The sequence below is a fragment of the Macaca nemestrina genome, chromosome 11, assembly GCF_043159975.1.
Source record: "Macaca nemestrina isolate mMacNem1 chromosome 11, mMacNem.hap1, whole genome shotgun sequence".
Lineage (NCBI taxonomy): Eukaryota > Metazoa > Chordata > Mammalia > Primates > Cercopithecidae > Macaca > Macaca nemestrina.
This window is the reverse complement of record NC_092135.1, coordinates 129367214-129393082: the sequence shown is the minus strand read 5'-3', so window position 1 is coordinate 129393082 and position 25869 is coordinate 129367214. Positions and strand designations below refer to the sequence as shown.

At 44.6% G+C, this 25869-nt stretch overlaps 1 protein-coding gene and 1 long non-coding RNA gene across 26 annotated transcripts in view; one reads left to right on the top strand and one right to left on the bottom strand.

Annotated features, from left to right (window-relative positions):
* The window catches only part of LOC105473938 (armadillo repeat containing 9), a 183919-nt gene that overhangs the window by 92473 nt on the left and 65577 nt on the right, over positions 1 to 25869 (bottom strand). For all 25 annotated transcript variants that reach the window (XR_003016277.2, XR_011610113.1, XR_982588.2 and 22 more), the window contains 5 exons: positions 17864 to 17954; positions 15893 to 16016; positions 11899 to 12038; positions 10231 to 10307; positions 6248 to 6322 (listed from right to left, as the gene is read on the bottom strand). Coding sequence is in view for 18 of the 25 variants with exons in the window: in XM_071073523.1 (XP_070929624.1) it covers positions 6248 to 6322; positions 10231 to 10307; positions 11899 to 12038; positions 15893 to 16016; positions 17864 to 17954 (507 nt within the window). In the remaining 7 variants the exon portion in view is untranslated. The remainder of the gene's footprint in view (positions 1 to 6247; positions 6323 to 10230; positions 10308 to 11898; positions 12039 to 15892; positions 16017 to 17863; positions 17955 to 25869) is intronic.
* LOC105473936 (uncharacterized) lies at positions 14025 to 20502 on the top strand. Its single transcript, XR_982584.2, has 3 exons — positions 14025 to 14047; positions 15862 to 16042; positions 20287 to 20502. It is a non-coding gene; the product is annotated as an uncharacterized lncRNA (long non-coding RNA).

Genomic DNA, 25869 nt, shown 5'->3' with positions numbered 1-25869 from the left:
TGAGACCAGCCTGGTGACATAGTGAGACCCCGTTGAAAGGAAGGAAAAGCAAAGCAAAGCCAAGCCAAGCCAAGCCAAGCCCATACCTAGTGAGCATCACGAAATACAGTGACTAGGCTGACCACCTGTAATGGACAACTGTGACACCTGTGGCTGACAAATGCCTTATAATCAGGTTCTCTACACTGTTAGTTTCCCAAGGCAACAGACAGAATACTCACATTTCAAGCCTCCTTTGCAGCTAGGGTGCAGGCACACCACTTAGATTCTGCCAAGCACATGACTTTGATTCAGAAGTGGGCAATGTGGAGGATGAGGCACGTGGGGAATACACATCATTCTGTTGGGTGGGGAGCAGCAGCACGCAGCCCTCTGGGGAGAGCAGAGGCAGTTTCTGGCATCATGGGCCTGCGCTGTGGGCCCCAGGGTTGCTGGAGCAGAGCAGCCCCATGGTGTGCTTGGGCATTCCTCTGGGCTGAGTGGCTTCTAAGCCCAGCTCCCCGGCTCTCCCAGATTCTGGGAGCCTTTATAACCCGCAGAGCCTCTGGTCGGCTCCAGCCCTGGGCAGGATGTTTGTTGGGGTCTCCAGGGCAGAGGCCCATGGCTGACTATGACTCCAGCCCTAGCCGTAGGAGGCCTGTGGAGTGGGTATTAGGGCAGCTCCACTTATGTGATCTGTTCTCCAGCTCCAGGCCTTGGCAGGCTCTTAAAATTCAAATGGGCCTCAGGGGACTCATTTATTTTGTTCTCCTTTTTCCCTTTAGGTATTCTTGTAAGACTACTATAATAGGATTTGGTACTAATGTAATTTTTATGTATATTGTGTCATTTTCGATGAGCACATACATTCTTACAATGAGATATTCTGCTTTTATCCCTCCTTATATAGTAAAATAAAATTTTCCATACTGCTTCATACTGCTTTTCGTAATTATCATCTTCAATAGCTATTAATATTTTGAGCAAAAGAATCATAATTTTATTAGCAATTCCTGTATTACTAGATATTTATGTTGCTTCCAGCTTTTTGCTCTTATAAAAATGTTGAAATGAGCATTGTCATGCATAGAGCTCTTCTTCTGTGCATCAACAACCAGAAGAAAATGAACGAGTCCAAAAGATAGATCCTTTAGTGATTTTTCACGTAACTGCCAAACTGCTTTCCAGAAGGACTGTGCTGACACACATACAAATACCAGCAGGCACCGGGCATGGTGGCTCATGCCTGTAATCCCAGCACTTTGGGAGGCCAAGGCGGGTGGATCACCTGAGGTCAGAAGTTTGAGACCAGCCTGGCCAACATGGTGAAACCCTGTCTCTACTAAAAATATAAACATTAGCCGGGCATGGTGGTGGGCACCTGTAATTCCAGCTACTCAGGAGGCTAAGGCAGGAGAATCACTTGAACTTGGGAGGCAGAGGTTGCAGTGAGCTGAGATTGCGCCACTGTGCTCCAGCCTGGGCGACAGAGCGAGACTCCATCTCAAAGAAATAAAGAAATAAAAACTAAATACCAGCAGGGCTGAGGACATCAATTCTGCCTCCACTTCCCTAGCACCGTGCATGAGCAGATGTCAAGGTGGAGGGATTGTGGGAAATGTTTTCCTTGTTGTCTTATTTCCTTCATTATTCAGCATTTCTAGCCTCCCTTGCAGCTAGGGTGCAGGCATACAACCTAGACTCTGCCAAACAAATGCACCCATGTGAGACCTACAGGCAAAGAGAATATAATGCTTTTATCAATCTAAAAACTTCCTCAGGGATAAACGTGAAAGGAGGGAAATCTCAGGGTTTTAGAAAAACCTTATTGTGGGCATGATCATCCCTTAGAGGTCACTCTTACAAATAATTAAGTAGGCAACTGCCTAGGTGATGTGTTAAAAGCTTCCTCTTCTCAGGCTAAAAGGGGGTTCCTCCCTGGCTTATCTCTTTAATCTCTGTTAAATGCCAGGGGGAAGCTTATTCTACTTACATCTTTTTTTTGGAGACGGAGTCTCACTCTGTTGCCCAGGGTGGAGTCCAGTAGCATGATCTCGGCTTACTACAACCTCTGCCTTCCGGGTTCAAGCGATTCTCCTGCCTCAGCCTCCTGAGTAGCTGGGATTACAGGTGTCCACCACCACGCCTGGCTAATTTTTGTATTTTTAGTAGAGACAGGGTTTCTCCACGTTGGCCAGGCTGGTCTCAAACTCCTGACCTCAGGTGATCCGCCCACCTCAGCCTCCCAAAGTGCTAGGATTACAGGCAGGAGCCACCATGTCCTGTCATCTACTTACATCTTTACGTAAGTAATCCACATTTCCTTTTCAAAGTCAAAAACTCACAACCTATCTAGAAATCTATGTAGAAGCCATTAAGGAAAATATTAACATATTTGGCTATCATTAAAGCTAATGTTTGACCAAAACCACCATAATTTTTTTTTTTTTTTGAGACGGAGTCTCACTCTGTTGCCCAGGCTGGAGTGCAGTGGCATGATCTCGGCTGGATTCTCCTGCCTCAGCCTCCTGAGTAGCTGGGATTACAGGTGTCCACCACTATGCCCAGCTAATTATGGTATTTTTAGTAGAGACAGGGTTTCTCCATATTGGCCAGGCTGGTCTCGAACTCCCGACCTCAGGTGATCTGCCTATCTCGGCCTCCCAAAGTGCTGGGATTACAGGCATGAGCCACCATGCCCCGTCATCTACTTACATCTTTATGTAAGTAATCCACATTTCCTTTTCAAAATCAAAAACTCACATCCTATCTAGAAACCCACGTCAGAAGACATAAAGGAAAATATTAACAGATTTGGCTATCATTAAAGCTAATGTTTGACCAAAACCAACATAATTTTTTTTTTTTTTGAGTTTTTGAGACAGAGTCTTGCTCTGTCACCCAGGCTGAAGTGCAATGGCATGATCTTGGCTCACTGCAACCTCTGCCTCCTGGGTTCACGTAATTTTCCTGCCTCAGTCTCCTGAGTAGCTGGAATTACAGATGCCCGTCACCACAACCAGCTAATTTTTGCATTTTTAGTAGAGACGGGGTTTCACCAAGTTGGCCAGGCTGGTCTCAAACTCCTGACCTCGTGATCTGCCCACCTTGGCTTCCAAAAGTGCTGGGATTACAGGCATGAGCCACTGCTTCTGGCCAACTACCACAATTAAAAAAGACAAACTAAAATTGAGAAAATATTTGTAGTATTTTTCAAAAGAATAATAGCCCCTCACTTCTCTTGTGCTTTTTTCTTTGACCCACAATTACTTAGGAGTATGTGGCAGCCAGCCCCAAGGTAGCCCCAGTGATTCCACCTCCTGGAAGTCACACCCTTATTCAATCCCCTCCACAGAGTACCAGGGTGGGTCGGTGTAACCAAGAAAATAAATGCGGTGGTATCTCATTTCTGAGAGTAGGTTTTTCTAAAAGACTCTAGGGCTTCTGTCTTGCTTACTTTCTCTCTCAAATCACTCATTCTAGGGGAAGCCAACTGCCATGTCAAGAGAAGTCTTATGGAGAGCTCCAAGGGGGAAGCAAATGAGGTCCCCAGTCAACAGCCAGAAGAAAACTGAGGCCTCCTGCTGACAGCCATGTGAGTGAGCTTGGAAGCAGAGGCTGAAGTCTCAACTGTAAACTGAGCAACTCTTAGTCAGGACTACTCTGCTATCTTGAATGTTTGACCCAGAGAAACAGTCATTGGTAGCTTAGTGACAGGGATATGTTCCGAGAAATGTGTTGTGAGACGATGTCATTATTGCATAAATATCATAGAGTAAGAGGCAAACCCAGATGGTATAGCCTACTACACACCTAGGCTATATGGCATAGCCAATAAGATCCTAGGGTACAAACCTGTTCAGCACGTGACTGTGTTGAATACTGTAGGCAACTGTAACAAGGTGGTATTTGTGTATCTAAGCATCTCTAAACATAGGTAAGGTACAGTAAAAATACAGTATTATAATCTTATTGGACCATTATCATATATGCAGTCTTTTGTTGACCAAAATGTCGTTACATGGTGCATGACTGTAATTTAAAAATTCAAGGGCCAGGCTCAGTGGCTCATGCATGTAATCCCTGCATGGAGGCCAAGATGGGCACATCACGTGAGCCTAGTAGTTTGAGACCAGCCTGGGCAACATGGCAAGACCCCGTCTCTTAAAAAAAAAAATCAGCTAGCTGTGGTGGCACACACCTATAGTCCCAGCTACTGGATAAGCTGAGGCAGGAGGATGGTTTGAGCCTGGGAGATGGAGGCTGCAGTGCACTGTGATCAGGCCACTGTACTCCAGCCTGGGCAAAAGAGCAAGATTCTGTCTCAAAAACGAAAACAAAAATCAGCTGGGCACAGTGGCTCATGTCTGTAATCTCAGCGCTTTGGGAGGCTAAGGCAGGCAGATCACTCGAGGTCAGGAGCTTGAGACCAGCCTGGCCAAGATGGTGAAACCCCATCTCTACCAAAAATACAAAAATCAGCTGGGTGTGGTGGTGCCTGCCTGTAGTCCCAGATGCTTGGGAGGCTGAGGCAGGAGAATCGCTTGAACCCAGGAGGCAGAGGTTGCAGTGACTCAAGATTGTGCCACTGTACTCCAGTCTGGGTGACAGAGCCAGACTCTGTCTCAAAAACAAAAACAAAAAATTTGTTTAAGCCACTAAGCTTTGGGGTAAATTGTTATGCAGTAATAGATAATACCCATGTGCTGTTGATTTTCCAAACATTTAGGGGTTTCCTAGACACCTTACTGTTACGTTTATATTTTTCACCATATGTCTTCATTATTTATCCAATCATTTTTCCGCCCCATTTGCTCACATTGCTCTCCTTCTGCAACTCCTATTGGTATCTGTCAGACCTAATGTTGTCACATAGGTCTCGGAAGCTCTGTCCCTCTCTTCCGTCTTTTTTCTCCCTGCTCTGGGATCTCTAAGGGCAGTCCTTCTCTCACAAGCTGCAACTGTGACTCTTCCTCACATGGCCCCTGTCCTCGGCTTCACTTCTCGCCCCCTCCATCCCTTTGCCCTGGTGTCTTTCCTCCATGCTGCATTTCACACTTAGAATGTTACCTCCATTCTTTCTCTTCAGCCTACATGTTTTTTCCTCTTCTTTGCCTTGGCTGGCAATCCCTTTCTTTCACTGAAATGACCATAATGCAGAATTTCAGCAAGTTTATTTCCCCCTGTTCTGTAGTGACATTTAAAAGCAGTAGGCAATTAAGGTCCATTGTTTAGTGTAATCACATAGAATGGTTCTTAAATTAAGTTTCATCTCTGGTGTAACTCTTATTTTATGTATTTATTTATTTATTTTTGAGACGGGGTCTTGCTCTGTCCCCCAGACTGGAGTGTAGTGGCCGGATCTCAGCTCACTGCAAGCTCCGCCTCCTGGGTTCACGCCATTCTCCTGCCTCAGCCTCCCGAGTAGCTGGGACTACAGGCGTCCGCCACCTCGCCCGGCTAGTTTTTTGCATTTTTTAGTAGAGGCGGGGTTTCACCGTGTTAGCCAGGATGGTCTCGATCTCCTGACCTCGTGATTCGCCCGTCTCAGCCTCCCAAAGTGCTGGGATTACAGGCTTGAGCCACCGCACCCCGCCTTCTGGTGTAACTCTTGATGTAATTTTAAGTGATCAACGAGAAGATTTAGCAATTCCTCTAAGTAAGCAAAACCAATTAGAAGAATGTTTTATTGGTCCCAATGAGAATTTTGCCTGTGTTTTGAGGGTGGAAATATATTTCCTTTCATCACAGCATTTAATTCACTGTTAACCTGATTTCACATGGTGGAAAGAAAAAGGACAAAACTCTAGCTGTTTTGCTGATTAGATCTAGCAACATTTGTCCTTTCAAAATAAGATACTAATCACCTGAGGTTTGTTTTTTACTTCACATACAAGTGTTAACATACACATTAAATACTGAGTTTATTATTTACCAACCAAACCAAGTCCTAGACAGTTTTAGAATCTTTTCCATTTGGTTGCCATCAGAGTGTCTGTAACTTTGCAAAAGTCAGCCTGCTGGGAACTTTTTAACACTTTAATTTTTAACCATTTAGGAGTTAGGGATCCCCTTGAGGATCTGAGAAAAGCTACAGACTCCCTCCCCGGGAAATGGCAAATATACATTTCGCCTACAATTTCAAGGAGTTTGTAAAGGATCTGAGCCCTTCTATGGAGCCCAATCGAGGAAGTCTTGCTCTAAAAGCTCTGAACTGTAACTGTGGCACTGAAGGAAGCTCATATGTTTCTCAGGCACACTTTCTTACCATTGCTCTTGCTTCCTCACGGATGGATGGAACAGAAAGGATGCTGTACAAAGCTCCATTCACATATGGCTGTATCTTTAAGGGAAGGAAAAAAACCAGTTATTTGCAAGTTTTCAAATACTGCACAACTCTATATCAAACACCACACCTCAGAACAATCTGGCAAATGGGGAGAGTGGGTGTTCCCGTCCTTGCAGCTCTCCTGTGCTTCAGGATGTATGTTCCCAAGTGACAGACATCTCCATCTGCATGTCCAAGTGACAGCTACCACTGAGTCTAAAACCAAATTCGTCACTCCCTCCCAAAGCTTACTCCTGCTGCATTTCATTGCTTAATTAAAGTTACTTTTAACCTCCTGATCACTCAGGCTAGAAACTCTGGAGTCATCGTTGATTTTTTGTGGTTGTTGTCCAGTCTCCAATGCTCAGTCTTCAAGCCTCTTTGATAGGAATCCCTTTTTTCCATATCCACTGCTACTGTCCTTGCTCAGACATCATCGCCCATGACCTAGGCTACATCAGATCTCCAAACCAGTCTCTCTACCCTCAATATTCACCCTTTAATGTAACCATCAGATCACTCCCAACATTCTACAGTATGGGCCAAATCATCCCTCTCTCCCTCTCAGAAAACCTCCATAAAGCCCAGTAGGAAAGGCGGAACTCCTTGGTGTGGCACACAGGATCTTCAAGGCGTGGCCTTTATCTCATCCCCTCTGCTTCTCCCTCCCTGCCACCACAAAGTGTCCATACTACCTAAGGGATGGCCCCCACCAGGCTGTTCCATGTCTCAGCCAGGTTCTGGCAGTTCACCTTGCCAGGAATGATCTTCACACATACAATGAACCTTGAAAACTCAGCCCAGACACGTCTCCTGGGAAGGCTCTCCTGAATCCACTCCTGCCTCCCTGCCCCTAGACAGGGTGCTCACTTCCACTTCTTGTACATCCCTCCACTACAGCACTGGAGGCAGTATCCTTTGAAATTCATACTATGTCCCCTCTATTCTGAGCTTTTTGAGGACAGGACCCACGTTTTACTTGCACACACTGGGCGTAGAGCATGGCAGGCGCTGATAAGCAAGTTCTCTTTCCAGCAGGCTGTACGCTTTGCCCGCCACAGCAATGGAGGAGGGCTCCTTTCCCACTGCCCTCCCTCAGCACTGGACTTGATTAGCACTTTCAACGCTTGCCAAGCTGATGGGTAAAAAAAGGCATCCTACAGTTTTTATTTTCAGTTCCCGATTGAACTAGCATGATTGAACATCTTTTCACATTTCTGGGGCAGCACGATTCTGTGAACTGTCTAGTCATATCCTTTATCCTTTTTTTCGACTGGATTGCTTGACTTTTACTTACCAATTTATACCAGCTCTTCATCTATTAGGAACATTAAACTTTCGTCACATGTGATACAACTTTTCCTCGGGGTTTCATTCATCTTTTGACTTTGATTATGGCATCTTTTTCCAATCAAAAAATGTAATGTTCATATAGTCAATTATGTGCATCTTTTTTTTTATTTCGGTTTTGTCTTTCAAGATCATGACTACTACAGTGCAGTAAACACATTTCTTGGCTCTAAAATATATATATACACACACATATACATACACACAGATATACATATGTCGTTTTTCAAGCTCATTTTCTTTCTCTTACTTTTTTTTTTTTTTTGAGACAGAGTCTCACTCTATCATCCATGCTGGAGTGCAATGGCACAATCTCAGCTCACTACAACCTTCATCCCCCAGGTTCAAGTGATTCTCATGCCTCAGCCTCCTGAGTAGCTGGGATTACAGGCACATGCCACCACGCCTGGCAAATTTTTGTATTTTCAGTAAAGATGGGGTTTCACCATGTTGGTGAGGCTGGTCTTGAACTCCTGACTTCAAGTGATCCTCCCGCCTTGGTCTCCCAAAATTGCTGGGATTACAGGCGTAAGCCACCACGCCCGGCCTATCCAGCTCATTTTCAAAGCCAATGCATTCGTAACAGGTAATGATATGATTAGAATCCTTTGGTTTATTAAGTTTTCAGAGCAGACATATTGGTTCCAGTACTTGAAAACCAACCTTTATTATGAGATGGAAGAATATGTTTCCCACTGGTTTCACCTGCCTGAGTTGAATAAAGTGAGGAACAGAGTTCATTCAGGCCTAGAAGTAGTTAAGAGCTCACTAGTTTTAAAATATAAAGTGAATGTCACAAAGCCATCAAACATCCACTAGCTAAAGAAGTCACCCCAATCAGTGAATAGGGCTATTGTAAAATGTGAATGGAATGACCAGAGTGGGAGCTGTCTGCTTGAATTGGGAACAGACGGGCCGGGCGTGGTGGCTCACGCTTTAATCCCAGTACTTTGGGAGGCCGAGGTGGGTGAATCACCAGGTCAGGAGTTCAAGACCAGCCTGGCCAACATGGTGAAACTCTATCTCTACTAAAAATACAAAAAATTAGCCAGGCGTGGTGGTGGGCACCTGTAATCCCAGCTACTTGGGAGGCTGAGGCAGGAGAATCGCTTGAATCTGGGAAGCGGAGGCTGCAGTGAGCCAAGATCACACCACTGCACTCCAGCCTGGATGATAGAGTGAGACTCTGTCTCAAAAAAAAAAAAAAAAAAGAAAAAAAAGAAAGAAAGAAATAATTGGGAACAGACGTGTGGAAACCAAGTGGCACTCAATCGTATCCTGCTCAGATATACCCCTGGGTCTCATCTGTCTAAAGTGGTCAGATTTTTGTTGAAGCTTGGCTATGGTTTCTGCAATGGCATTTGTAGAAGGCAAGTGAGAGAACAATCATATTTGATTATTTGTTTTTGTTAATTTGTTTACCCACACCTCTACTTTATTTAAAAAGAGCTTGAGGCCCATAGGTTGAAAACTTAGAAAAGAACACTAGGTGTTGGGGGGACACTGGTGAGAGCAAACGCTAGTATAGCCATTCTTTTTTTTTTTTTTTTTTTTTTTGAGGCGGAGTCTCGCTCTGTCCCCCAGGCTGGAGTGCAGTGGCCAGATTTCAGCTCACTGCAAGCTCCGCCTCCCGGGTTTATGCCATTCTCCTGCCTCAGCCTCCCAAGTAGCTGGGACTACAGGTGCCCGCCACCTCGCCTGGCTAGTTTTTTGTATTTTTTAGTAGAGACGGGGTTTCACTATGTTAGCCAGGATGGTCTCGATCTCCTGACCTCGTGATCTGCCCGTCTCGGCCTCCCAAAGTGCTGGGATTACAGGCTTGAGCCACCGCGCCCGGCCGTATAGCCATTCTGGAGGACGATTTGGCAGGACTCAGTGACCTGAAACTGACGTATGCTGGTAGCCAGCTGTGATGAGTGTCTACGCATCCCTGGAAGCTCTGGCACAGGCTCCCGAGGGGCAGGTGCGGCCATGTCCACTGAGGACTGCTGTGGCAACAGAGAGTGGGAGGCACCCAAAGTGTACAGGCTGGATAAGTAGAATGGCAGGGGTGCAAACAAGGGGCTATTTTGCAGTAGTGACACTTAATGAACTAGACATATGTAAAGCCACATAGAAAGGTCCTAAAAACACAGGGGAAAAGCCATCAACAGAATGAGACCTAGAGGGTAATCTATTTCTGTAAATTCAATACACATGTACACAGTATCATATGTCTTTTAAGGCTCCATCCACATCCACAGAGATACATTAAACATACCAAGGGAATGGCATGTGAGGGAGGAATGTTGGGGGCTAGATGATGAGAAAAAGCAATGCCAGAGGGGCCGGGCACAGGCCAGTGGGCCAAGCAGACGGGGACAGAAAGAACAACATCCTGCTTCTGACTTCCAAAATTCTAAAAATTATAAAAGATTTCCAGCTGCTTATGAAAATCCCCGGAGGAGGGAGAACATGTACAGTTTTCAAATACAGCAACCATCCTGGGCCAGCTGTGAGCCTGTGGGGTCACAGGCATTGGGTCCCCAGTGCAGCCTCCCCTAAGCCCAGGGCCAGTAGTGCTGAATGAGTACCTCATGGTTTTCATGGCCAAGAAGATCCGAAAGGACTTTGAGCACGAGGCCTGCCACCTTGGCACACATGTTCTTCCCTATGGGAAACAAACCAAAGCTAAACATGACATGTCTAAACCCAGAAGCAGAATTTTGGGTCATGTGGACTTGGGGACAAATCTTGGCTCCTCTGCTCATGAGCTGTATGACCTCGGGTGAGTCACATAACCAGTCTGGGCCTCAGTTTCCTCCTCTTTACAACAGAGATTACTATTCATACCTACCTCAAAGAGTGATGCAAAATTAAATAAACTAATGTATGTAAAGGACTCAGTGTAGCATACAACCTCAGTGCTCAGTAAACCACCCCAAGTGGTGGCTATTACTCTGGTCAGAGCACAGAGCGAGTCATTACAGTGAAAGCACAATACATTATAGAGCAATGTTCTCCCTCCCACGCACGGATACCAGCATCACGAAGACCATACAGGCATTTTAGTAGCTATAAACGTCATCATAAAAATCACCAAATAAGTTGGTGATGATGAAGAAAAGCTAATTCTAATCTGATCAACGTATTAGAAGTTAGGACTTCTGGCTGGGTGTGGTGGTTCATGCCTGTAATCCCAGCACTTTGGGAGGGCGAGGCGGGTGGATCACTTGAAGTAAGGAGTTCAAGATCAGCCTGGCCAACATGGTGAAACCCCCTCTCTACTAAAAATACAAAAATTAGCCGGGCGTGGTAGTGGGCACCTGTAATCCCAGCTACTCAGGAGGCTGAGGCAGGAGAATCGCTTGAACCTGGGAGGCAGAGGTTGCAGTGAGCCAAGATCACACCACTGCCTCTAGCCTAGGCGACGGAGCGTGTCTTCATCTCAAAAAAAGAAAAAGAAAAAAAGCTAGGACTTTTTGCACATGCTATTCTTTAAAATGACTGAAATAATAGTCATTTACTCAGTCAACAACACACAGTTACGTGGTTCAGTCTACAAAGTATACGGAGGTGAAGATGCTTCCAACAAGTACTCCTGAGTCAGCTATTTATCCAGGGGGCCTTTCTCTCCAAACACTGGATGCTCAGGCTGAGGAAAGCCAAAGCGTAGACTTGGCATCTCTTCTAAAGAAGCTTCTTTCATCCCAGGTAACAACTGAAAAGAGATAGTACCTGTACCTGGAAAAGCTAAAATCACTGCCTTCAGTGATCAAGTATATAAATGACTGATCGAGTATATAAATGACTTATGCCCACAGGAGAACCTCCACCTCCAGGGCTGGGGCAGGGAAAAGCACGTGATTCACGGCAGGAAGTGTGGTTTAGTGTCACTGCTACTGCGGCCAGCTTAATCCTATAGGATCTTGGGAACACACTTCTTTGTCTTCAGAAAAGCGGATCATATTCTTAATTGCCTACCTTTGAACAATGCAATAAAGAAAAATGTAAATGAGCTTAGTCTCCTCTTAATGTGGGCACTACATAGATACAAGACATTTTTTCCAGGGTGAGAAGGGATTTTGTCTTCAGGGATTCAACAGCTTGATACCTAGTTGGAAATGCTTTCCACTCTTTTTTCTGTTTTTAGTTTTCTACGAGACTAAAAGCAAACCACATCATGCTCACTAGAAACCCAGCTTCAAAGGTCAAGATCTCTTCCCCTTCTTGCAATAGAATGAGGGTTGGGGGGCTGAGACCTGCGCTGCGGAGACAGAGGTTCATAAGCAAAGCCACCGAGTACTCCAGCGTGTAGTCAGACAGGCAGTCGGGGTCCTTTAGAGCATCAACCAGCCAGAAGATGAGGCCGTCTTGAATCATCGCTGTCTGCAGGGGGCGCCTGGGAAGAAACAGCCTACTGTAAATAAAAACTGCCAAGAAACGCTTCATATAAGAGGAAACAGTAGGCTGGGTGCAGTGGCTCATGCCTGTGATCCCAGCACTTTGGGAGGCCAAGGCGGACGGATCACCTGAGGTCAGGAGTTGGAGACAAGCCTGGCTAACATGGTGAAACCCCGTCTCTACTAAAAATGTAAAAATTAGCCAGGCATGGTGGCGGCGCCTGTAATCCCAGCTACTTGGGAGGCATGAGAATTGCTTGAACCCAGGAGGCAGAGGTTGTAGTGATCTGAGATCGCACCACTGCACTCCAGCTTGGGCAATGGAGCAAGACTCTGTCTCAAAAAAAAAAAAAGAGGAAACAGTAATGTGAATGTATATCAGAAAAGACAAACTTACTGAAGACACAGACTCTGAGGAATATTTTTGTTAAACTCATACAATTGAAATAACAGAAGTTCTTTACATTTCAGGGATATTTATTAACGGTTTAAATAAAGATAAGGCGGTAAGGAGGTCTCCTACTTTGAAAATCTCCTTTTCGATATTTAAAATTAGCATAGCATTACTTCAAATATCTAATAAATATTCATTAGTAGCTTTTGGTTTACTTAACTCAGGAAACAGGACCATAGACATACTTCTTTGACAAATAGGTTTTTTCTTTTTTTTGTGATGGAGTTTTGCTCTTGTTGCCCAGGCTGGAGTGCAATGGCACAATCTAGGCTCACTGCAACCTCCGGCTCCTGGGTTCAAGCGATTCTTCTGCGTCAGCCTGCCAAGTAGCTGGGATTACAGGCATGCACTACCACACCCGGCTAATTTTGTATTTTTAGTAGAGATGGGGTTTCTCCATGTTGGCCAGGTTGGTCTCGAACTCCCGAGCTCAGCTGATCCACCCGCCTCAACCTCCCAAAGTGCTGGGATTACAGGCATAAGCCACTGCACCAGCTGACGAATAGATTTTCACCTAAACTCTCTGTAATCCAGGTCTAGGCACTCTGGGCTGCATGAAAATAAAGAAAAAAAGGAGGAGCAAAAGCCTAGCTTAGCATCATTTTGATTCACATTTCTATAGAGTAAGTGTAGTTTAATGACCTGGTAAATGCAAATTATAAGGAATGATTTTCCACCCAAAGTCCAGGTGTAGAATCCTACAAAATTCAATACCCCATCAAAATGTGTGATGGTGAATATCATCAGGTTAGCCTTAAGAATTGCTGAGACTAAGTGTGGTATCATTATGAGATGCCATCTGGATTAGTAGAAAACTGACATGCCACAGAGAAGCCAGATCTGCACATCTCCTGATGAGCAGATTTTGGCAAAACCACTGCTCAGGACAGAACAGCGGAGCCAGTTTATTTGTTCATCCTGTTCTTAAACACTACACTGACCCAATCAGGGTGGCTTATTAGAATACGGTGAAGACTGCACTCTCTTGGTAACTAGCTATCTTCTCCATTTATTGCAGAGACTCGGGAAAACTGCAAAAAGGTTAAGCACATTTACAGAACAAAAAAGCTTAAATTATCATTTGGAGGAAAAGATAAACAGGCAGTAAGTATTTGCATTACCAGAAGGAAGTATTTTTTTCACCATATCTTATATCTGTTACTTAACTATAGTTATTGAATTTCTAAAAACTTCCCCAAAATGGTCGACACTGAGCAAAGTTCTCTCTATAAACAAACAGAAATGAAGTGTTTGTATGCTCTGAGGAAGTAATGACACTGCAGATCACTTACAGTTCTTTTCAATTCATATAGTTAGAACAAAGAATTTTCATTAGCAGGGAGTTGGCAAATAGTAGATACAAATACCTATTCCTTCCTCCACTAAACACACACATGCTTAGACCATTTCTCTTTGCAGGCTTCTGGTTACTTGTGAGTCAGTCGAATGTTAACCACATTTGATGGGAAGAAAGTGTGTTCAGAAGAGGTCCGACAGAAAAAAGTTGAAGACTCCAGGGACTAGAGTTCTCAAGAAAGTCAAAGAGAACTTCAGGTGATCATGAGAGAATAAAAACTCTGAAAAAATTACCATATGTCCCAGCAATTACTCTCCCAGATGCCAATCCATGAGAAAAGGAAACATATGTCCACAAGAAGACTTGTGCTGAAACGTTCACAGCAGCATCATGCATATTGGCCAAAAATGCAAACAACCCAAATGCCGATCAACTGAAGGACAAACAAACTGGTGTGGGCCGGGCACAGAGGCTCACGCCTGTAATCCCAGCACTTTGGGAGGCCGAGGAGGGTGGATCACGAGGTTAGGAGTTCGAGACCAGGCTGACCAACTTGGTGAAACCCCATCTCTACTAAAAATACAAAAATTAGCCAGATGTGGTGGTGCGCGCCTGTAATCCCAGCTACCCAGGAGGCTGAGGCAAGAGAATTGCTTGAACTCAGGAGGTGGAGGTTGCACTGAGCCGAGATTGCGCCACTGCACTCCAGTCTGGGCGACAGAGTGAGACTCTGTCTCCAAAACAAACAAACAAACAATGTGGTATAGCCATAATGGAGTATCATATTCAGCCACAAAAGGAATGAGGCCCTGACATATGCTGCTACATAGATGAACCTTGCAAATGCGATGCTAAGAGAAGCCAGTCACAAAAGAGCACACACTACATGAGATCCATTTATATGAAACGTCCAGTACAAGTCAACTGACAGAAAGCAGATTCGTGGCTACCAGGGCCTGCGGGTAGGAATGAGGAGTGATTATAAATGGGTATGAGGTTTCTTCTTGTGGTGATGGAAATGTCCTAAACCTGGATTGTGGTGATGACTGCACCACTCTGTAAATACACTAAAAATCCTTCAATTGTATGTTTAATATGGGGAAATATTATGGTGTGTAAACACATCTCAACAAAGCCGTTAACTGACGACTATGGGGCCAGGTGCGGTGACTCACGCCTGTTAATTCTAGCACTTTGGGAGGCTGAGGTGGGTGGATCACCTGAGGTCAGGAGTTCAAGACCAGATTGGCCAACATGATGAAACCCCATCTTGGCCTGGCGCGGTGGCTCAAGCCTGTAATCCCAGCACTTTGGGAGGCCGAGACGGGTGGATCACGAGGTCAGGAGATCGAGACCATCCTGGCTAACACGGTGAAACCCTGTCTCTACTAAAAAATACAAAAAACTAGCCGGGCGAGGTGGCGGACGCCTGCAGTCCCAGCTACTCGGGAGGCTGAGGCAGGAGAATGGCGTGAACCCGGGAGGCGGAGCTTGCAGTGAGCTGAGATCCGGCCACTACACTCCAGCCTGGGTGACAGAGCGAGACTCCGTCTCAAAAAAAAAAAAAAAAAAACCCCATCTGTACTAAAAATATAGAAATTAGCCCAGCCCCATCAGCTCCAAGTCATGACGGTCTAGGCTGAGCCCATGGGGTGGGCTGCTGGGATCATGGACAAGGTCAGGAGGCCCTAACCCTGACTTCCACAGGACTGCCTCTGACACTCTGCTGGGATGTGCATTCATGTGTGCGGCTCCCATAGGGGACTGGAAGTAACTTGAGGGCTGAGGCTCTATCAGGTCTGATACATGTATCTGTCTCTAAGCCCTGCACATGCCCCGAGACACAATCCTGCATGGCTGGCACTTGATAATGTCTATTAGGAAAATCCAATGGTGCTTTGAAAATGTCTTCCTCCATCTCCAGCAGCCTCAAGCAGGATAGTTTAGAGGATTAGAGATAAGCTTTCTAGTTCTGTCTTAGAGAGTCATCCAACCTCTCCAAAGTGTAGTGGAAAAATACCATTTACCTCCTGGGTTGCCATGGGAATTTTAACTCAATCTGATCTCACAGGAGATGCCGTGACCTACTGCACAATCATTACCTGAGGCTGAACTTCTGCAGGGCCCCAAGAACATTCTCCCTGGTGATGATGTCCTTGTCCTCCTCCTTCAGTCTTCCCTCCAGCATCCGCAGCACCTTTGTGTTCTGGGCAAGGTAGAGGCGACCTGATGATACACCAGAGAGCAAACAGGTGAAAGACAGAAATAATTTATCTGGTATGCTACAAAACCACTTTCCATGAAAACTTACTTTGCATATAACACAGTAGAGTTTGGGTAATTTTATGTTCTAAAAAACTTACTGGGCAGGGTGCAGTGGCTCACGCCTATAATCCCAGCAGTTTGGGAGGCTGAGGCAGGCAGATCACCTGAGGAGATCGAGACCAGCCTGGCCAATGTGGTGAAACCCCGTCTCTACTAAAAATACAAAAATTAGCTGGGCATGGCGGCAGGTGCCTGTAAACCCAGCTACTCGGGAGGCTGAAGCAGGAGAATTGCTTGACCCTGGGAGGCAGGTTGCAGTGAGCCGAGATTGCACTACTGCACTCCAGCCTGAATGACAGAGCGAGCGAGATTCCATCTCAAAACAAACAAACAAATAAACAAACAAAAACGTACTGGTTGTGCAAGGTGGCTATGCCTGTAATCCTAGCACTTTTGGAGGCTGAGGCAGGTGGATTGTCTGAGCCGAGGCATTGGAGACCAGCCTGGACAACAGGGCATAACCTCGTCTCCACAGAAACTAAGGAAAATTAGCCAGGTATGATGATGCACACCTGTTGACCCCGCTAACTGGGGGGCTGAGGCGGGAGGAACATTGCTTGAGCCCGGGCAGTTGAGGCTACAGTGAGCTGAGATCATGCCACTGTACTCCAGCCTGGGTGACAGAGTGAGACTCTGTCTCAAAACAAAAACAAAAACAAAAACAAAAAAAAACACAAAACCCCCACAAAATTTATTAAAAGATATTTCTTCCAAAAGTTGGTTTTATTCAATGAAATATCTGATGACTAGAAAAACCACTCTTCTTGAGAGCTAAACATAATTCATTGCTGTGTTCTTGTGGGGAGCACTGTCCTTTTTTTCCATGAAATCCTGAACCCAACAGTCAGATCTACAAGGAGAAAAGAGGGGTAGATGTGTGTGTTATGAGCCCTTAAGTCTTCACAACAGAGGCAGCCAAGGAATGCTTCCGTCCACACTCTCTGTACAAGGCCTGGAGAAGAAGCAAGATGCCATACCTGGGACCCTGTAATAAGCCCAGAACGGTCACTAGCCTGCTATGGACTTCTGAATTGATATGGAAGATGTTAATTTCAGACATAAGTTTCAACAGTATTATCATATGAATGGTCCTCAGTAACATATCCTGGCGTATCATAAATGTCTGCCAAAAGGATGGAAGAATGAACGAACAAATGAACAAAGTTTTGGAGTATCATATATTCATAATTTGAAAACTCCCTTTATTCACATTATAAAGAGCTCAAATAAATAAGAACTTATGGAAGATAATGGCACTTTGCAAAATCATTTTAAATTCAGTTATGGGGGCATGTTATTTTCAGAGTTTTCAAATCCTTTGATTTAAGAGGTCATAGTCTTCCGAAGGAAATGGTGCAGTGTTTATTGGCGTCTGTTTTGTTTCACTAAGCTTATTTTGCCGTAATTGTTTCACGTATTTTGCCTTAAGTAGGAAATTATAGAAAATGCATTCATTACCTGTGATATACTTGAAAGCAATATAAAATGTTGCTATGTTACAAAACCAGAAAGCTTTATAAAATAAAACCGGGAGGTTTACAAAATAAACCCCAAAACTGTCTAAATGTGCTCTGACATAAATGAAAGCAATATGACAACAATTTTCACAAAAGACCTTAGATAAATTAAACAGTAACAAACTGAGGAAGCGTCATGTCCAAGAAACCTGGGAGGAACGCTCATTTTCAAAGGAAAAAGCACACCAGTGTGACCAAGCTCTTCTCTTTGAAGCAAAGCTGATGTCTCACCTTCTGCCAGTGACGCAAAAGCATTGATGAGCCTGGCCATGTACTGCCGCACCACGTCACTCTTGGAGTGCAGCAACTGAAGTACACTCCTCTGGGGGAAAAAGTCAAGAGGAAAAACAACAAGGTTAAGAAAAGGGAGAGATAAACATATGTCTCCTCTTTGGGTCTGGTAGTTCTCTTCCTCTGCCTGAACTTATTAGAGGTGAAATAAACAGACTAAAGCCAAACATTTCATCTGGAAGCCTTGATTTCCAGCTGAAATTTGATGAGACTTGGCAAAAATAAGTCAGATTTCCAAATTAAATGAATTAATTATACAAAGCCCTCAGAACAGTGACTGGCGCAAAGGAAGCAGTCCTGTTTGCTGTTACCGTTGCTGCTGTTTTCCAGGTTAGAATGGCAGATCCAAGACACATGCCTAATTTGGCTCCCTCTAAACCACAGTAAAATTACAATAAATGGACCGTTAAAAAAGATAATTGCCAAGGACAGAGAGAACAGCACGAGAAACAATAACGCCACAATTCTGGAAGTGGGAATGCAGCATGGCAAGAGGCTTAGCAGGCCCAAGAAGGTCAAATCTCAAGGCAGCAACGGGCACTGTGGAATTACCGTTTCCATTACTCACTCCTCAAAGGCCTTAAGAGCTGAAGAAAAATAAATGGAATGGAATGAATGGAAGTTGTTTAAGCAGCAGCTGGATCCCACTCATGTGAGTCCTGCGCATCTCTCAGCACAGGGCAGGGGAGAGGGTGTTCCCCTGTGAGGGGGACATAAAGGGTCTGTGGATGGGGGACACCAGGCAGAGGAGAGCAAGGGTTGCAGGGGTTCTAGAACAAAATGGAGAGGGGGGTTAGTGTCTAAATGCAGAATGAGTGTGGAACAGAGGGCCACCCCAAAACTTGGCTCCCAGGACCCTGGCAACCAGACCCTTTCCCTCTAGGCCCAAGATTAGAAGACTATTCTCACGGTGAAGTGACCAGCCCAAGGAGAAAGAACTAGAGACCATGAAATCAGAGGTTCCCAGCAAACGGCCCACCCAGATCCCCCTGGATGGAGCTATCCATCGACAGGCCCCACCATCACACTCAATGGCTCTGTAGTCCTCTTCACTCCAAATCTCTCATTAGGAGATCATCAAGGACCACCAGACATCTGAGAAAAGTTTCTACTAGGAGGCCAAAACAAATGGGGCGGGGGCGGGCTTGGAGTAAATGAGACTGTGCAGGGAGAAGAAAACTAAAAATTAGATAAAAATTCATCACAAATATCCTCAAAGATATAAGAAACTGTATTATATCCATGAAACAAGAGAAAGCTATCAAAAAGGAAATAAAAGTTTCAACAGAAGGGTCAGAAAATAAAGATGAAGAAATCCAGGGAGGCTGGGCAGGGTGGCTCACGCCTATAATCCCAGCACTTTGGGAGGCCGAGGTGGGCAGATCACTCGAGGTCAGGAGTTTGAGACCAGCCTGGCCAACATGGTGAAACCCCATCTCTACAAAAATACAAAAATTAGCCAGGTGTGGTGCCGCACACCTGTAATCCCAGCTACTCGGGAGGCTGAGGCAGGAGGATTGCTTGAACCCAGGAGGCACAGGTTGCAGTGAGCTGAGATTGTGCCAGGGCAGCAGAGTGAGATAGTCTCAAAAAAAAAAAAAGAAATCTCCCAAAGAATGGAACAAAAAGTAGAAAATATGAGCGAAACTATAAGAAAAATAGAAAACCAGTTCAGGAGGTTCAACATTCAGAGAGAGAACACAGAAAACAGAAGGAAGAAATCCTCAACAAAATAACTCAAGAAAAAGTTCCCAAAATGAAAGCTGTCAGATTGAAAGGGTCCACAAAGTGCTCAAAACAATGGATTAAAATATACCTCACGAAGGACGTCAATGGGAAACTGGGAAGATTCAATATGCTTCTCGAGAGAGAAACAGGTCACATATGAAAGATAAAGAATTGGAATAGCTTTGGATTTCTGTTTTAAATTTTTTGAGTCAAGGTCTCACTTTGTTGCCCAGGATGGAGTGCAGTGGCGTGATCACAGCTCAGAGCCCCAACCTCTTGGGCTCAAGCAATCCTCCCACCTCAGCCCTCTGAGTTAGCTGGGACTACAGGCGCATGCCAACGTGTCTGGTTAATTTAATTTTTTTTTTTTTTTCTCAGCTGCTCACAAATTCCTGGGCTCAAGTGATCCTCCTGCCTTGGCCTCCCAAAGTGCTAGAATTATAGGCATGAGCCACCATACCCAGTTGGCTTTGGATTTCTGAACAGCAAAACTGGAACCTAAAAGACAATGGAGTAATGTCTTCAAAATTCTGAAGGAAAATTATTTACAATCTAGGATTCTATACAAAGAATGAAGACATTTCTTGACCATATATGATTTCAAAATATATACTTCCTGTGCACATTTTCTCTAGATGCGATTAACTAAAGGATGTGTTCCACCAACCGAGAGAACAAGTCAAGAAATAAGATAATATCAGACACTGGAAACAGAGATCCAATTCAGGAAAGAGGTGAAAGGAATCAACACACGTTTGGTGAAGAGACTCCTGGACAGCAGCTATGCACCAGAATGTTTTCCAGACTAAACTCAGCTGATTCAAGAGGGCGACATATCCAAGGCTGTCATCCCCAAGATGCCTGTTACCATTACACCAATTTAGGTCGAATTTTTGTTGAAGTATAGCATCTACACAGGACACTGCACAGATCACAAGTACAGCCTGATGAGTGTTCACAAAGTGAACATGTGGCTAACTAGTAAACAGATCAAGAAACAGAACATGACCATCGTCCCAAAAGCCCTTCCAGAACCCCATCCCAAACCAAGGGTGACCTCTCTCCTGGCTTCTAACATCATAGATTCATGTTGCTTGGCTTTAAATTTTTTGATAAATGAAACCATATATTATATATTCTCTTATGTTTGACTTTTTCATTCAACAATATGTTTGAGATATTCACCCAGGGTCTCTGCTGTATTTCTTCTCATTGCTCGAGGTATCCCATTTTACAAATACATCACAGGTATTCACTCTACTGCTGATGGACATTTGGGTTGCAGCCAGTGTTTTGGTTCTGGAAGTGCAGCTATGAATATTCTTGCATGTTTTTTAGTGAACATATGGGCATGTTTTGGGTGGGGCTTACTTAGGAGTGGCTTTGTTAGTACACAGGTATTCAGTTTTAGTAAATGCTGCCCGTGTTCCAAAGTAGTGCACCATGTCCTAATTTTTAAACAGAGTACAAAATAGCTGGTGAGACGAGCCCAGACTTATCTGCATTTGGATAACCCTGAACATATGCTAGTGAAGTTCCAGCTCCCCTTTCCATGCCCTGCTTTGTGGATTAGCTATGAACAGTCTTTCTACTGCCACAGAAGTGTTCTCAAGTGATCAACCCCTGAGAACTAGGAGGAGATCAGGTGAGATTATGAGACAAAATACAGAGCAGCTCACCATTGCCCTTGGGCATAAATATTGCTGCTGGGCCAGGTGCAGTGGTTCATGCCTGTAATCCCAGCACTTTGGGAGGCTGAGGCGGGTGGATCACCTGAGGTCAGGAGTTCGAGACCAGCCTGGCCAACATGGCGAAACTCCATCTGTAATAAAAATACAAAAATTAGTTGGGCATGGTGGCACGTACCTGTAGTCCCAGCTACTCAGGAGGCTGAGGTGGGAGAATTGCTTGAACCCAGCAGACAGAGGTTGCAGTGAGCCAAGATCGCACCACTGCACTCCAGCCTGGGCAACAGAGCGAGACAGTCTCAAAAAATTAAAAAATAAATAAATATTGCTGTTGGACAACTGGTACCTGGCCAACCTTTCACTTCTGCCCGATGCTCTATGTTTCCCAGGACTGTCTCCCACCTTTGATGACCAATGTTCCCGGAGGGGATCAATAAGTGCTCAGGGAAGCTATGTCCAAATGTCATCCCAAACTTTGGTTTATGCCATCTTCTCCTAGCTAACTTCATCTAACATGGGCACAGTCCTGTTTCCTTGCAGAGCGAGGCTGGTGCTTGCTACTCAGCCCAAAAGCAAATGCTGTATTATGCAGGATATACACATAGATGGGAAAATTATAAAGAAAAAGCAAGGGGCAGATTAACACAACAGTCAGGATGTGTATGCACACTTCACAGCAGCATTATTCACAGTAGCCAAAAGGTGGAGGCAATGCAAATGTCCACTGATGGAGGAACAGATAGATATGCAAAATATGGTCCATCCATACAATGAAATATTAGCCTTAAAAAGGAAAGAAATTCTGACATATGCTACATGGATGAATCTGAGGACATTAGCTAAGTGAAATAAGCCAGTCACAAAAAGAAAAATACTGTACAATTCTACTTATATGAGGTATCTGGAGAAGTCACAATCATAGAGACAGATAGTAGAATGGGAATTTGCCAGGGACCTGGAGTAGGGGGGAATGGAGAATTATTGCTTAATGGCTACAGAGTTTCAGTTTTACAAGATGAAAAAAGTTATTTATGGAGACGGATGGCACGTGATGGTTGCACATTATGAATGTGTTTAATACCACTGAACTGTACACTTAAAAATGGGTAAGATGCTTAGAGATATGAAGGGAGATATTTATGAAGTCTAGAAACTAAGAATTCAGCTAAAAATGAAAAATTCAGTTCTCTATAATTTCATTAAATTTGGCTCCATTCAAGTTTTTGGTCTCGAGTGTTGCAGGAAGTCAGGGGCCCCGAATGGAGGGACCGGCTGGAGCTGCGGCAGAGGACCATAAATTGTGAAGATTTCATTTTAATATGGACATTTATCAGTTTCCAAATAATACTTTTATAATTTCTTATGCCTGTCTTTAATCTCTTAATCCTGTTATCTTCGTAAGCTGAGGATGTACGTCACCTCAGGACCACTGTGATAACTGTGTTAACTGTACATATTGATTGTAAAACATGTGTGCTTAAACAATATGAAACCAGTGCACCTTGAAAAAGAACAGAATAACAGTGATTTTTTAGGGAACAAGGGAAGACAACCATAAGGTCTGACTGCCTGCAGGGTCAGGCAAAACGAGTCATATTTTTCTTCTTGCAGAGAGCCTACAAACGGACACGCAAGTAGGGAAGATATCGCTAAATTCTTTTCCTAGCAAGGAATATTAATACCCTGGGAAAGGAATGCATTCCTGGGGGGAGGTCTGTAAACGGCCGCTCTGGGAATGTCTGCTTTATGTGGTTGAGATAAGGACTGAGATATGCCCTGGTCTCCTGCAGTGCCCTCAGGCTTACTAGGGTGGGGAAAAACTCCACCCTGGTAAATTTGTGGTCAGACCGGCTCTCTGCTCTCGAATCCTGTTTTCTGTTGTTTAAGATGTTTATCAAGACAATACACACACCACTGAACATAGACCCTTATCTTATCACTGAACATAGACCCTTACCACTGAACATAGACCCTTACCATAGACCCTTACCATAGACCCTTACCATAGACCCATAGATCTTTACCACTGAACATAGACCCTTACCATAGACCCTTACCACTGAACATAGACCCTGATCTTTGTTGAACCCTTATCAGTAGTTCTGCTTTTGCCCTTTGTCCTGTTCCCTCAGAAGCATGTGATCTTTGTTAGACCCTTATTAGTAGTTCTGTTTTTTGCCCTTTGAAGCATGTGATCTTTGTACCTACTCCTTGTTCTTACACCCCCTCCCCTTTTGAAACCCTTAATAAAAACTTGCTGGTTTGAGGCTCAGGTGGGCATCATGTTCCTACCAATATGTGATGTCACCCCCGGCGGCCCAGCTGTAAAATTCCTCTCTTTATACTGTTTCTCTTTATTTCTCAGCCAGCTGACACTTATGGAAAATAGAAAGACCCCACATTGAAGTATTGGGGGTGGGTTCCCCCAATACTCGAGCTGTAATTCTCAAAGCATCCTGGACTAGCAGTATTAGCATCACGGGAAAACTTGCTGGAAATGAAAATCCATGAGCCCCACCATAGACCTATTGAATGGAAACTGTTGGTGGGACCCAGTGATCTGTTTTAATGAGACCTCCAGGAGATAACAATGCACATTAAACTTTGAGAACCACTACGGAAGAGGAATGGACTGAGTTCAATTTCCTGTCTGTACAGGCTAGTTTACCTTGGTTCCATAGTGACACAGCACCCGTGTTGGACAAGGAGTCTTTCTGCCCTGCAGATTCTCTGACATCTTAAGAGAACTTCAACTCATTTCTTTTTTTTTTTTTTTTTTTTTTTTTTTTGAGATAGAGTCTCAGTCTGCCACCCAGGCTGAAGTCCAGTGGTGCAATCTCAGCTTACTGCAATCTCCGCCTCCTGGGTTCAAGCAATTCTCCTGCCTCAGCTTCCCAAGTAGCTGGGATTACAGGTGCACACACCACACCTGGCTAATTTTTGCATTTTTAGTAGAGACAGGGTTTCACCATGTTGGCCAGGCTGGTCTCAAACGCCTGACCTCAAGTGATCTGCCCACCTCGGGCCTCCCAAACTGCTGGGGTTACAGGCATGAGCCACCATATCCAGCTTATTTCTTCTTTTTTTTTTTTTTTTTTTTAAATTATTTAATGTTTGTGAGGTACAGGTGGTTTTTAATTACAGGGATAAGTTATTTAGTGGTGACTTCTGAGTCTTTGGTGCACCCATTGGGTACAGTGAACACTGCCACCTGTGCAAGGTCCATTATAACATTTTTCTTTGCATCCTCATATCTCAGCTCCCACTTATAAGTAAGAACATAATGACATTTGGTTTTCCACTCCTAAGTTACTTCACTTAGAATAATGGCCTCCAGCTCCATCTAAGTTGCAGCAAAAGACATTATTTCATTCCTTTTTATGGCTGAGTGGTATCCCATGCTGTATATATACTATATTTTCTTTATCTGCTCATTTGTTGATGGGCACTTAGGTTGGTTCCAAATCTTTGTAACTGCAAAATGAAAACATGTGTGGGCATGTGTCTTTTTCATATAATGACTTCTTTTCCTTTGGGTGGATGGCCAGTAGTGGGACTGTTGGACCAAATGGTAGTTTTACATTGAGTTCTTTAAGGAATCGCCATACTGTTTCCCATAGTGGTTGTACTAATTGACATTGCCACCAGCAGTGTAAAAGTGTTCAAGGGTTCAGCTCATTTCTTCTTCTTTTTTTTTTTTTTGAGATGCTCTGTCACCAGGCTGGAATGCAGTGGTGCCATCTCTGCTCACTGCAACCTCCATCTCCCGGGTTCAAGCGATTCTCCTGCCTTAGCCTCCTGGGTAGCTGGGATTACAGGCATGTGCCACCATGCCTGGCTAATTTTTGTATTTTTAGTAGAGACAGGGTTTCACCATGTTGGCCAGGCTGGTCTTGATCTCCTGACCTCCTGATCTGCCCATCTTGGCCTCCCAAAGTGCTGAAATTATAGGCGTGAGCCACTGCACCCAGCAGCTCATTTATTCTTAAAAAAATAAACCAGGCCAGGCACAGTGGCTCATGTCTGTAATCCCAGCACTTTGGGAGGCTGAGGTGGGTGGATCACTTGAGGTCAGGAGTTCGAGACCAGCCTGACCAACATGGAGAAACCCCGTCTCTACTAAAAATACAAAATTAGGCGTGGTGGCACGTGCCTGTAATCCCAGCTACTCGGGAGGCTGAGGCAGGAGAATTGCTTGAACTCAGGAGATGGAGGTCGCAGTGAGCCGAGATCATGCCACTGCACTCCAGCCTGGGTGACTAGAGTGAAATTCCATCTCAAAATAAATAAATAAACCATAGCTGGGCGCAGTGGCTCACGCTTGTAATCCCAGCACTTTGGGAGGCTGAGGTGGGTGGATCACCTGAGGTCAGGAGTTCGAGACTAGCCTGGCCAACATGGTGAAACCCCATTTCTACTAAAAATACAAAAATTAGCTGTGTGTGGTGGCGGGCGCCTGTAATCCCAGCTACTCAGGAGGCTGAGGCAGGAGAATTGCTTGAACCCAGGAGGTGGAGGTTGCAGTGAGCT